Source organism: Lagopus muta (genome assembly GCF_023343835.1).
Source record: "Lagopus muta isolate bLagMut1 chromosome 3 unlocalized genomic scaffold, bLagMut1 primary SUPER_3_unloc_2, whole genome shotgun sequence".
Classification (NCBI taxonomy): domain Eukaryota; kingdom Metazoa; phylum Chordata; class Aves; order Galliformes; family Phasianidae; genus Lagopus; species Lagopus muta.
The window spans coordinates 60,649-74,062 of record NW_026040151.1 but is presented as its reverse complement, the minus strand read 5'-3'; the positions used below and the strand labels follow the sequence as shown (position 1 = coordinate 74,062).

Sequence of the window (13,414 nt, the reverse complement as noted above, 5' to 3'; positions counted from 1 at the left end):
TGGTTGTTCCTTTATCACCACATCTCCCGGTGTCCCTTTGTCCCCTCATGTCCCGCCATCCCTTGGTCACCATTCCTGCCGTCCCTTTGTCCTGGTTGTCCCTTTGTCCCCTCATGTCCTGCTGTCCTTTGGTTGCCATTCCTGCCGTCCCTTTGTCCCTCTGTGTTCCTTTGTCACCACTCCTCTCGCTTGTTCCTTTATCATCACTCCTGCCGTCCCTTTGTCCTGGTTGTCCCTTTGTCACCAGTCCTCCTTGCATCCCTTTGTCACCGCTCCTGCTGTCCCTTTGTCACCTCATGTCCTGGTGTCCCTTGGTCACCATTCCTGATGTTCCTTTGTCCCTCTGTGTCCCCTTATCACCACTCCTGCTGTCCCTTTGTCCTGGTTGTTCCTTTATCACCACATCTCCTGCCGTCCCTTTGTCCTGGTTGTTCCTTTATCACATCTCCTGCTGTCCCTTTGTCCCCTCATGTCCCGCCGTCCCTTGGCCGCCATTCCTGCCGTCCCTTTGTCCCTCTGTGTCCCTTTATCACCACTCCTGCTGTGCCTTTGTCACCACATCTCCTGCTGTCCCTTTGTCCTGTTTGTTCCTTTGTCACCACATCTCCTGGTTGTTCCTTTATCACCACTCCTGCCATCCCTTTGTCCTGGTTGTCCCTTTATCACATCTCCCGGTGTCCCTTTGTCCCCTCATGTCCCGCCATCCCTTGGCCGCCATTCCTGCCATCCCTTTGTCCCTCTGTGTCCCTTTGTCACCACTCCTCTCACTTGTTCCTTTATCACCACTCCTGCCGTCCCTTTGTCCTGGTTGTTCCTTTGTCACCACATCTCCTGTTGTCCCTTTGTCCCCTCATGTCCCGCCATCCCTTGGCCGCCATTCCTACCGTCCCTTTGTCCCTCTGTGTCCCTTTGTCCCCACTCCTCTCACTTGTTCCTTTATCACCACTCCTGCCATCCCTTTGTCCTGGTTGTCCCTTTATCACCACTCCTGCTGTCCCTTTGTCACCACATCTCCTGCTGTCCCTTTGTCCTGTTTGTTCCTTTGTCACCACATGTCCTGGTTGTTCCTTTATCACCATTCCTGGTGTCCCTTTGTCACCTCATGTCCCACCATCCCTTGGTCACCATTCCTGCCGTCCCTTTGTCCCTCTGCGTCCCTTTGTCACCACTCCTCCTGCTTGTTCCTTTATCACCACTCCTGCCGTCCCTTTGTCCTGGTTGTTCCTTTATCACCACATCTCCCGGTGTCCCTTTGTCCCCTCATGTCCCGCCATCCCTTGGTCACCATTCCTGCCGTCCCTTTGTCCTGGTTGTCCCTTTGTCCCCTCATGTCCTGCTGTCCTTTGGTTGCCATTCCTGCCGTCCCTTTGTCCCTCTGTGTTCCTTTGTCACCACTCCTCTCGCTTGTTCCTTTATCATCACTCCTGCCGTCCCTTTGTCCTGGTTGTCCCTTTGTCACCAGTCCTCCTTGCATCCCTTTGTCACCGCTCCTGCTGTCCCTTTGTCACCTCATGTCCTGGTGTCCCTTGGTCACCATTCCTGATGTTCCTTTGTCCCTCTGTGTCCCCTTATCACCACTCCTGCTGTCCCTTTGTCCTGGTTGTTCCTTTATCACCACATCTCCTGCCGTCCCTTTGTCCTGGTTGTTCCTTTATCACATCTCCTGCTGTCCCTTTGTCCCCTCATGTCCCGCCATCCCTTGGCCGCCATTCCTACCGTCCCTTTGTCCCTCTGTGTCCCTTTGTCCCCACTCCTCTCACTTGTTCCTTTATCACCACTCCTGCCATCCCTTTGTCCTGGTTGTCCCTTTATCACCACTCCTGCTGTCCCTTTGTCACCACATCTCCTGCTGTCCCTTTGTCCTGTTTGTTCCTTTGTCACCACATGTCCTGGTTGTTCCTTTATCACCATTCCTGGTGTCCCTTTGTCACCTCATGTCCCACCATCCCTTGGTCACCATTCCTGCCGTCCCTTTGTCCCTCTGCGTCCCTTTGTCACCACTCCTCCTGCTTGTTCCTTTATCACCACTCCTGCCGTCCCTTTGTCCTGGTTGTTCCTTTATCACCACATCTCCCGGTGTCCCTTTGTCCCCTCATGTCCCGCCATCCCTTGGCCGCCATTCCTGCCGTCCCTTTGTCCCTCTGTGTCCCTTTGTCCCCACTCCTCTCACTTGTTCCTTTATCACCACTCCTGCCATCCCTTTGTCCTGGTTGTTCCTTTATCACCACATCTCCCGGTGTCCCTTTGTCCCCTCATGTCCCGCCGTCCCTTGGCCGCCATTCCTGCCGTCCCTTTGTCCCTCTGCGTCCCTTTGTCACCACACCTCCCAGTTGTCTCTTTATCACCACTCCTGCTGTCCCTTTGTCCTGGTTGTTCCTTTATCACCACTCCTGCTGTCCCTTTGTCCTGGTTGTTCCTTTGTCACCACATCTCCCGGTGTCCCTTTGTCCCCTCATGTCCCGCCATCCCTTGGTCACCATTCCTGCCGTCCGTTTGTCCCTCTGTGTCCCTTTGTCACCACTCCTCTCACTTGTTCCTTTATCACCACTCCTGCTGTCCCTTTGTCCTGGTTGTTCCTTTATCACCACATCTCCTGCCGTCCCTTTGTCCCGGTTGTTCCTTCATCACCACATCTCCCGTTGTCCCTTTGTCCCCTCATGTCCCGCCGTCCCTTGGCCGCCATTCCTGCCGCCCCTTTGTCCCTCTGCGTCCCTTTGTCACCGCACCTCACAGCACAAAGAAGTCGGACCCGCCGTGATGCTGCAGGCTGCAGGTCCACACCTCCTCCTCCCTGCCAGCGCAGCGCAGCATCCCCCGCAGCTCCTCCTGCAGCGCAGCCACGCAGCCCTCAGGGACGTCGCCGTCCCCATCGTGGCTGTCGCAGCAATCCGTGGGGTAGGGGTGGACGACGAGGCGAAGGGAGGACAGGGGCAGGGTCCCCTCCAGCAGAACCTTCAGGCCCGCGGAGGACAAGCGGTTGCCAAAGAGGCCGAGGTAGGAGAGGTGGACGCAGAGCCTGAGAGGCGGCAGCAGGACGGGGAGGTGGCGGTCGCCGAGGTGACATTCGGCCACGTCCAAATGGCGGAGGGAGGAGGAGACGGCCGGGAGGAGATGGAGGAAGGGAGGGAGGAGGGAGGAGGAGAGGTCGTGGCCGCTCAGGTCGAGCTTCTTCAGGGCCGGGGCGTGAGGGCTGTGGGCCAGGAAGGTGAGGTCGCAGGGCTGGAGGTGGCAGAAGGGAAGCTCCAGGCTCTCCAATGGGCGCCGCAGGGACCTGAAGGGGGGATGAGGAGAAGCTGTGGGTCAAGGGATGCGTCGTCTATGGAGCCCCAAGCAACGAAACCCCACATCTCCCCAAATAAAACCCATAAGCTGCGTCTCCGTGGCCAGCGGGTTGAGTTGGGATCATCCTCACCATCACCAAAACCACACAGAAGGGCCAATTCATGGCTACTATGGAGTCCCAAGCAACCAAAACCCCAAATCTCCCCAAATAAAACCCACAACCTGTGGATCCATGCCTACAGGTTGAGTTGGGGTCATCCCCACCTTCACCAAAACCACACAGAAGGGCCAATTCATGGCTACTATGGAGTCCCAAGCACCAAAATCCCAAACCTCCCCAAATAAAACCCACAACCTGTGGATCCATGCCTACAGGTTGAGTTGGGATCATCCTCACCATCGCCAAAACCACACAGAAGGGCCGACTCAGGGCATCTATGGAGTCCCAAGCAACGAAATCCCAAATCTCCCCAAATAAAACCAACGATCCACATCTCCATGGCCAACTGGTTGAGTTGGGACCACTCATACCTTCAACAAAACCCATAACCAACCAACTGGTTGACTTGGGGTCATCCTCAACCTCACCAAAATCCCATAGGAGGGCAGATTTGTGGCATCCATGGAGCCCCAAGCACCAGAGCCCCAAATCTCCCCAAATAAAACCCACAACCCATGGATCCATGCCTACAGGTTGAGTTGGGGTCATCCTCACCTTCAACAAAAGCCAACAGAAGGGCCAATTCATAGCATCTACAGAACCCCAAGCACCAAAGCCCCACATCTCCCCAAATAAATGCCACAACCCACATCTCCATGGCCAACTGGTTGACTTGGGATCATCCTCACCTTCACCAAAACCCATCACTCCGTAACAGATCAACTGGTTGACTTGGGACCATCCTCACCATCAACCAAACCCCACAGGAGGGCAGATTTGTGGCATCTACGGAGCCCCAAGCACCAAAGCCCCAAATCTCCCCAAATAAAACCCACAACCTGTGGTTCCATGGCCTACAGGTTGAGTTGGGGTCATCCTCACCTTCAACAAAAGCCAACAGAAGGGCCAACTCATAGCATCTACAGAACCCCAAGCACCAAAACCCCACATCTCCCCAAATAAACCCCACAACCCACATCTCCATGGCCAACTGGTTGAGTTGGGACCATTCCCACCTTCACCAAAACCCATCACTCCGTAACAGATCAACTGGTTGAGTAGGGACCATCCTCACCATCAACCAAACCCCACAGGAGGGCAGATTTGTGGCATCTACGGAGTCCCAAGCACCAAAGCCCCAAATCTCCCCAAATAAAACCCACAACCCACATCTCCATGGCCAACTGGTTGAGTTGGGACCATTCCCACCTTCAGCAAAACCAGTAACCAACCAACTGGTTGACTTGGGATCATCCTCACCTTCACCAAAACCCATCACTCCTTAACAGATCAACTGGTTGACTTGGGACCATCCTCACCATCAACCAAACCCCACAGGAGGGCAGATTTGTGGCATCTATGGAGCCCCAAGCACCAGAGCCCCAAGTCTCCCCAAATAAAACCCACAACCTGTGGTTCCATGGCCTACAGGTTGAGTTGGGGTCATCCTCACCTTCAACAAAAGCCAACAGAAGGGCCGACTCATAGCATCTACAGAACCCCAAGAACCAAAGCCCCAACTCTCCCCTAATAAAACCCACAACCCACATCTCCATGGCCAACTGGTTGACTTGGGATCATCCTCACCTTCACCAAAACCCATCACTCCGTAACAGATCAACTGGTTGACTTGGGACCATCCTCACCATCAACCAAACCCCACAGGAGGGCAGATTTGTGGCATCTACGGAGCCCCAAGCACCAAAGCCCCAAATCTCCCCAAATAAAACCCACAACCCACATCTCCATGGCCAACTGGTTGACTTGGGACCACTCATACCTTCACCAAAACGCATAACCAACCAACTGGGTGAGTTGGGGTCATCCTCAACCTCACCAAAATCCCACAGGAGGGCAGATTTGCGGCACCTACGGAGCCCCAAGCACCAAAGCCCCAAATCTCCCCAAATAAAACCCACAACCCATGGTTCCATGGCCTACAGGTTGAGTTGGGATCATCCTCACCATCACCAAAACCACACAGAAGGGCCGACTCAGGGCATCTATGGAGTCCCAAGCAACGAAATCCCAAATCTCCCCAAATAAAACCCACAACCCATGGTTCCATGGCCTACAAGTTGAGTTGGGATCATTCCCACCTTCACCAAAACCAGTAACCAACCAACTGGTTGACTTGGGATCATCCTCACCTTCACCAAAACCCCACAGGAGGGCAGATTTGTGGCATCTATGGAGCCCCAAGCACCAAAATCCCAACTGTCCCCAAATAAAACCCACAACCTGTGGATCCATGGCCTACAGGTTGAGTTGGGGTCATCCTCACCATCACCAAAACCACACAGAAGGGCCAACTCACAGCATCTACAGAACCCCAAGCACCAAAACCCCAACTCTCCCCTAATAAAACCCACAACCCACATCTCCATGGCCAACTGGTTGACTTGGAATCATCCTCACCTTCACCAAAACCCATCACTCCGTAACAGATCAACTGGTTGACTTGGGACCATCCTCACCATCAACCAAACCCCACAAGAGGGCAGATTTGTGGCATCTACGGAGTCCCAAGCACCAAAGCCCCAAATCTCCCCAAATAAAACCCACAACCCGTGTATCCATGTCTACAGGTTGAGTTGGGGTCATCCTTACCTTCATCAAAACCCCACAGAAGGCCCCACTCATAGCATCTACAGAACCCCAAGCACCAAAACCCCAAATCACCCCCCGAAATGAGAATCACAAAGCAGTGCTCACCCCAGCAGCAGCCGCAGCCGCCCCGCCAGCCGGCATGAGCCCAGGTTGAGCTCCCTCAGCCCATGCAACCAACCCAACGCTTCCGCCAGCTCCTTCAGCCCATCTTCCATCCCAGGCCTCCTCACGTCCACGTTGCTGTAGGGCAACCTCAAGCTGGCCAGGTGTGGGAAGCGAGCGAGCCGCGGCACCACCTGGCACAGCCCGGCCAACCCCAGGTTGTTGAAGCGCAGCTCGACGCGTCGCAAGCCGACCGGCTCCAAGGCCTCCAACAGATCCAAGGTGCCTCCTAGGGAAAGCTCCTCGGCGTGGAAGTCACGGCAGCGCAGGCGTAGGGCCCCTCTGCCCCGTAGGGCCGCCCTCAGGATGGCCCCGGAGGTGCTGTTGACAAAGAGGTCGACGCGGATTTCCACTGCAGGCACCGGGGAACCCTTCTGATCTTTGGTGCCACGCGGTTCGGTTCGGCGTTGTGAGGCTTCCAGGCAGGCTTTGGCCAGCAGTACTGTCCTCGACCACAGGGTGACGCTGTCCGGACCGTGTTCGGCACCGTCCTGGATGCCGGTCATGTCCAGCACACGCAGACATGGCCGTGGGCTGAGGGAGGAGAAAGGTGCCAGCATTTCTTCCACCCGTCTGACCCGACCCCCCTTCCTTCTGATTGACCCAAGCCGCCTTCTTCCCTCTGTCCCACCCATATCCATCCAACCCAACCCTCCTTCCGTCCATCCAACTCAACCCCCCTTCTATCCATCCAATCCAAATCCATCCAACCCAACTCCCCCTTCCATCCAACTCACATCTGTCCATCACAACCATCCTTCTGTCCATCCAACCCAACTCCCCCTTCCATCCATCCAACTCACATCTGTCCATCACAACCATCCTTCTGTCCATCCAACCCAACCCCCCTTCCATCCATCCAATCCAAATCCATCTGACCCATCCCTCCTTCCTTCTGATTGACCCAAGCCTCCTCCTTCCATCCATCCACCTCATATTTGTCCAACCCAACCTTCCTTCCTTCTGTCCAATCCGACCCAACCCCCCTTCCATCCATCCAACTCACATCTGTCCATCACAACCACCCTTCTGTCCATCCAACCCAACCCTCCTGTTCCACCCCTCCAATCCAGACCCATCCAACCCAACCCTCCTTCCTTCTGATTGACCCAAACCTTCTCCTTCCACCCATCCAACCCACATCTCTCCATCACAACCCTCCTTCCTTCGGTCTTTCTGACCCAACCCCCCTACCACAAACACACCTGGTGACGACCGCGGCCCTACAACAACCACAACTGAACCTACAACCACAGGTGAGCTGAGGAAAGCAACCACAACCGACCCTACAACAACCACACCTGATCTGGTGATGACCACAAACGATCCTACAACCACAGCCAATCCAATGACCACAACCACCCCACAACAACCACACCTGATTTCATGGCCACCACGACCAGCCCTACAACCACAGCTGAGCCAATGACAACCACCACAACTCATCCCACAACCATCCCACAACTGATCTGGAGACAACCATGACCAGTCCTACAACCACAACCAACCCAACAATGATCACAACCAACCCAATGACAACCACAACTGATCTGGTGATGACCACAACCGTTCCTACAACCACAGCCGACCCAATAACAACCACTGCAACCATCCCACAACAACCACAGCTGATCTAGTGACAACCACGACCAATCCCACAACCACAACCAACCCAATGACAACCACAACCGATCCCACAACCACAGCTGACCCAATGACAACCACAACCAATCCCACAACCACAGCTGACCCAAAGACAACAACTACAACTGATCCTACGACAACCACAACCGATCTGGTGACCAATCCTTCAACAACCACACCTGATCTGGTGACAACCACAACCAAGGCCGACCCAACGATGCCCACAACCAGCCCTACAACCACAGCTGAGCCAATGAAAACCACCACAACTCATCCCACAACCATCCCACAGCTGATCTGGTGACAACCACGACCAGTCCTACAACCACAACCAACCCAATGACAACCACAACCGATCTGGTGATGACCACAACCGTTCCTACAACCACAGCCGACCCAATAACAACCACCGCAACCATCCCACAACAACCACAGCTGATCTGGTGACAACCACAACCAATCCCACAACCACAACCAACCCAATGACAACCACAACCAATCCCACAACCACAGCTGACCCAATGACAACAACTACAACTCATCCTACGACAACCACAACCGATCTGGTGACCAATCCTTCAACAACCACACCTGATCTGGTGACAACCACAGCCAAGGCCGACCCAACGATGCCCACAACCGATCCTATGACACCCACAACCAATCTGGTGACGACCACGACCCATCCCACAACCACAGCCAACCCAACGATGACCACAACCAGCCCTACAACCACAGCTGAGCCAATGACAACCACCACAACTCATCCCACAACCATCCCACAGCTGATCTGGTGACGGCCACGACCAGTCCTACAACCACAACCAACCCAACAACGACCACAACCAACCCAGTGACAACCAGAACCGATCTGGTGATGACCACAACCGTTCCTACAACCACAACCAACCCAATAACAACGACCACAACCATCCCACAACAACCACAGCTGATCTAGTGACAACCACGACCAATCCCACAACCACAACCAACCCAATGACAACCACAACCAATCCCACAACCACAGCTGACCCAATGACAACAACCACAACTGATCCTACAACAACCACACCTGATCTGGTGACAACCACAACCAAGGCCAACCCAATGATGCCCACAACCGATCCTATGACACCCACACCTGATCTGGCGACGACCACGACCAGTCCTACAACCACAACCAACCCAACAACGACCACAACCAACCCAATGACAACCACAACCAGCCCTACAACCACAGCTGAGCCAATGACAACCACCACAACTCATCCCACAACCATCCCACAGCTGATCTGGCGACGACCACGACCAGTCCTACAACCACAACCAACCCAACAACGACCACAACCATCCCAGTGACAACCACAACCGATCTGGTGATGACCACAACCGTTCCTACAACCACAGCCGACCCAATAACAACCACCACAACCATCCCACAACCACCACAGCTGATCTAGTGACAACCATGACCAATCCCACAACCACAACCAACCCAATGACAACCACAACCGATCCCACAACCACAGCTGACCCAATGACAACCACAACCAATCCCACAACCACAGCTGACCCAATGACAACAACTACAACTCATCCTACGACAACCACAACCGATCTGGTGACCAATCCTTCAACAACCACACCTGATCTGGTGACAACCACAGCCAAGGCCGACCCAACGATGACCACAACCAATCCTACAACCACAGCTGAGCCAATGACAACCACCACAACCAATCCCACAACCATCCCACAGCTGATCTGGTACAACCACAACCAATCCTACAACCACAACCAACCCAACGACAACCACAACCAATCCCACAGCTACAGCTGACCCAATGACAACAACCACAACTGATCTGGTGACAACCACAACCAAGGCCGACCCAATGATGCCCACAACCGATCCTATGACACCCACACCTGATCTGGCGACGACCACGACCAGTCCTACAACCACAACCAACCCAACAACGACCACAACCAACCCAATGACAACCACAACCAGCCCTACAACCACAGCTGAGCCAATGACAACCACCACAACCAATCCCACAACCATCCCACAGCTGATCTGGCGACGACCACGACCAGTCCTACAACCACAACCAACCCAACAACGACCACAACCAACCCAGTGACAACCACAACCGATCTGGTGACAACCACAACCGTTCCTACAACCACAGCCGACCCAATAACAACGACCACAACCATCCCACAACAACCACAGCTGACCTGGTGACGACCACAACCCATCCTACGACAACCACGACCAACCCAACATCGACCAACAACCGATTTGGCGACAACCGCAGCCGATCCAACCACCCCCATCCCCCTACGCCCTCCAAACCCATCAGCACCACACATCACCCCCCAACCAGGCACAACCACCACCCAACAACAACAAAAAATAAGACAAAACCACCTCCCCAGAAAGGAAAAACCAACCAACACCCCACCCTCCCAACCATCCCAACTCGGTCACCTACCCGGCGTCGGACCGCAGCCCCGCGGTGACGGCCAGGAGAACAGCCTGGACGCAGAGCTGGTCGGGGGTGGCGATGGGGGTCGCAGCGTAGGGAGAGGATTGGGAAAGGCCAGGAGCTCACCAGGTCCTGCAGGAGGGGAACGCGGCAGTCCAGGAGGGCAGCCTGGAGCAGAGCGGGGTACAACTCGGCGGGGAGCAGCGGCAGAGAGCGGCGGGCGCTGGGGAGGTGGGCGACCAGGCGGCGGGCGCAGAGCGAGACGAGGGAGGAGGTGGTGGTGGTGGTGGTGGTGGTCATGGTGGTGGGGCACCGGCGGGGATGTGGGGCGGCTGTGGGGCTGGGGAAAGGGATAAAAATGGGGTCACAGGGATGGATAACGGGGGAGCCGGCGCTCTGAGTGATCGACAGCGGGTGAACCGGGGCTCCCACTCACGCTGAGCCCCCCACGCCGAGCCCCAAATCTGAGGCCGGCCTCAAGATGGCTCCTCCGTGGCACCCCGACATCCCTGCACTGACCCCAACCCTGGAGCCCCCATAATGGGTTTTCCATGCCACTCCCCAACCCTGAGACCCCCACAGACCCCCACATCTGACCATCCCCCATTATGGGTCCTTCATGGCATCTTAGAGGTGCCATGGGGAACCCATTATGGGGGGGGGGGTCAGGGTTGGGGTCAGCGTGGGGGTCTCATTCTGGGGGTCTCAGGGTTGGGGGACCCATAATGGGGGATGGTCAGGTGCCATGTCCAGGAGGGACCCCCATATTACCCCCAGAATGAGACCCCCACGCTGACCCCAACCCTGGAACCCCCATAATGGGTTCCCCATGCCACCCCCCAACCCTAAGACCCCCACAGACCCCCAAATCTGACCACATAATGGGTTCTTCATGGCACCCCCCCCATCCCTGAGACCCCCACAGACCCCCACATCTGACCATCCCCCATTATGGGTCCTTCATGGCATCTTAGAGGTGCCATGGGGAACCCATTATGGGGGGGGGGTCAGGGTTGGGGTCAGCGTGGGGGTCTCATTCTGGGGGTCTCAGGGTTGGGGGACCCATAATGGGGGATGGTCAGGTGCCATGTCCAGGAGGGACCCCCACATTACCCCCAGAATGAGACCCCCACGCTGACCCCAACCCTGGAGCCCCCATAATGGGTTCCCCATGCCAACCCCCAACCCTGAGACCCCCACAGACCCCACATCTGACCATCCCCCATTATGGGTCCTTCATGGCATCTTAGAGGCGCCATGGGGAAGCCATTATGGGGGGCGGGGGAGTCAAATTTGGGGGTCTGTGGGGGTCTTAGGGTTGGGGGGTGGCATGGGGAAGCCATTATGGGTGGGGGGTCAGGGTTGGGGTCAGCGTGGGGGTCTCATTCTGGGGGTAATATGGGGGTCTCTCCTGGACATGGCACCTGACCATCCCCCATTATGGGTCCCCCAACCCTAAGACCCCAAGATTGAGACCCCCACGCTGACCCCAACCCTGACCCCCCCCCATAATGGGTTCCCCATGGCACCCCCCAACCCTGACACCCTGACACTGACCCCCAAATCTGATCCCCCCCCCAAAATGGCTTCCCCATGCCACCTCCCAACCCTGAGATCCCCACTGACCCCCAACCCTGACCCCCCACCCCATAATGGGTTCCCCATGGCACCCCCAACCCTGAGACCCCCATATTACCCCCAGAATGAGACTCCCATGCTGTCCTTAACCCTAGGCCCACATAGAGCCCCAAAACCCCCGAAAGGATCCGCCCCATAGAGCCCCACACAGTCCCATCATCCCCACTGACCCCATAACTCCCATAGAGCCCCATAACCCCCTCAGGACCCCCATAGAGGCCCAAAACCCCCATGGGACCCCACATAGAGCCCCACAATCCCCACAGACCCCCATAACCCACTTAGGACCCCCATAGAGCCCCATAACCCCCATAGGACCCCACGCAGAGTCTCAGAATCCCCACAGGACCCCCCATAGACTCCCATAGAGCCCCATTACCCACACAGGATCCCCACAGAGGATCAAAACCCCCATGGGACCCCTCATAGAGCCCCATAATCCCCACAGACCCCCCCATAGACCTCCATAATTCCCCATAGAGGCCCATAACCCCCTCAGGACCCCCATCGAGCCTCAAAACCTCCATAGGACCCCCATAGGACCTCCCATAGAGCCTCAGAATCCCCACAGAACCCCCCATAGACTTCCATAGAGCCCCATAACCCACTTAGGACCCCCATAGAGGCCCAAAACCCCCATGGGACCCCACATAGAGCCCCATAATCCCCACAGACCCCCATAACCTGCTTAGGACCACTGTAGAGCCCCAAAACCCCCATACGACCCCCTCAAAGAGTCTCAGAATCCCCACAGGACCCCCCATAGATCCCCATAACCCACTCAGGTCCCCAATAGAACCCCAAAACCCCCATAGGACCCCGCATAGAGCCCCATTAATCCCCACAGACCCTCCATAAACCCCCATAGAGCCCCATGACCCACTTGGGACCCCCATCGAGCCCCAAAACCCCCATAGGACCTCCCCCAGAGTCTCAGAATCCCCACAGGACCCCCCATAGACTCCCATAGAGCCCCATAACCCACTTAGGACCCCCATAGAGGCCCAAAACCCCCACAGGATCCCCCATAGAACCCCATAACCCTCCTCAGGACCCACACACAGCCCCATAATCCCCACAGGACCCCCACAGGACCCCCCAAGAGCCCCATAACCCCCACAGAGCCCTATAGAACCCCATAACCTCCTCAGGACCCCCCAGAGACACCCATAACCCCCATAGAGTCCCATAGAGCCCCATAATCCCCCCAGAACCCCCCATAGAGCCCCACACAGCCCCATAATCCCCCCAGGACCCTCATAGACCCCCCCCCAGGACCCCCATAGAACCCCTCCCCCCCCCGGCTCCTCTCACCGCTCCTCAGCGCCGCCGCCGCCCCGTTCCCTCCTCACTTCCGCCTCTGCGCACTGACTCCCCGCTCTCCTCCAATCAGAGGAGACGAAAGGCGGGATTGCGCTCTTTT

General features: G+C 56.2%; 1 protein-coding gene across 1 annotated transcript; it reads right to left on the bottom strand.

Annotated features, from left to right (window-relative positions):
* Positions 1 to 1,687: 1,687 nt before the first annotated feature.
* LOC125687461 (leucine-rich repeat-containing protein 14-like) lies at positions 1,688 to 13,350 on the bottom strand. Its single transcript, XM_048932616.1, is given in 5 exon segments — positions 1,688 to 3,271; positions 6,158 to 6,748; positions 10,360 to 10,424; positions 10,426 to 10,693; positions 13,306 to 13,350. Coding segments are annotated over 4 exon segments (1,428 nt in total). The 5' UTR covers positions 10,654 to 10,693; positions 13,306 to 13,350; the 3' UTR covers positions 1,688 to 2,727.
* Between the last annotated feature and the right edge of the window lie 64 nt (positions 13,351 to 13,414).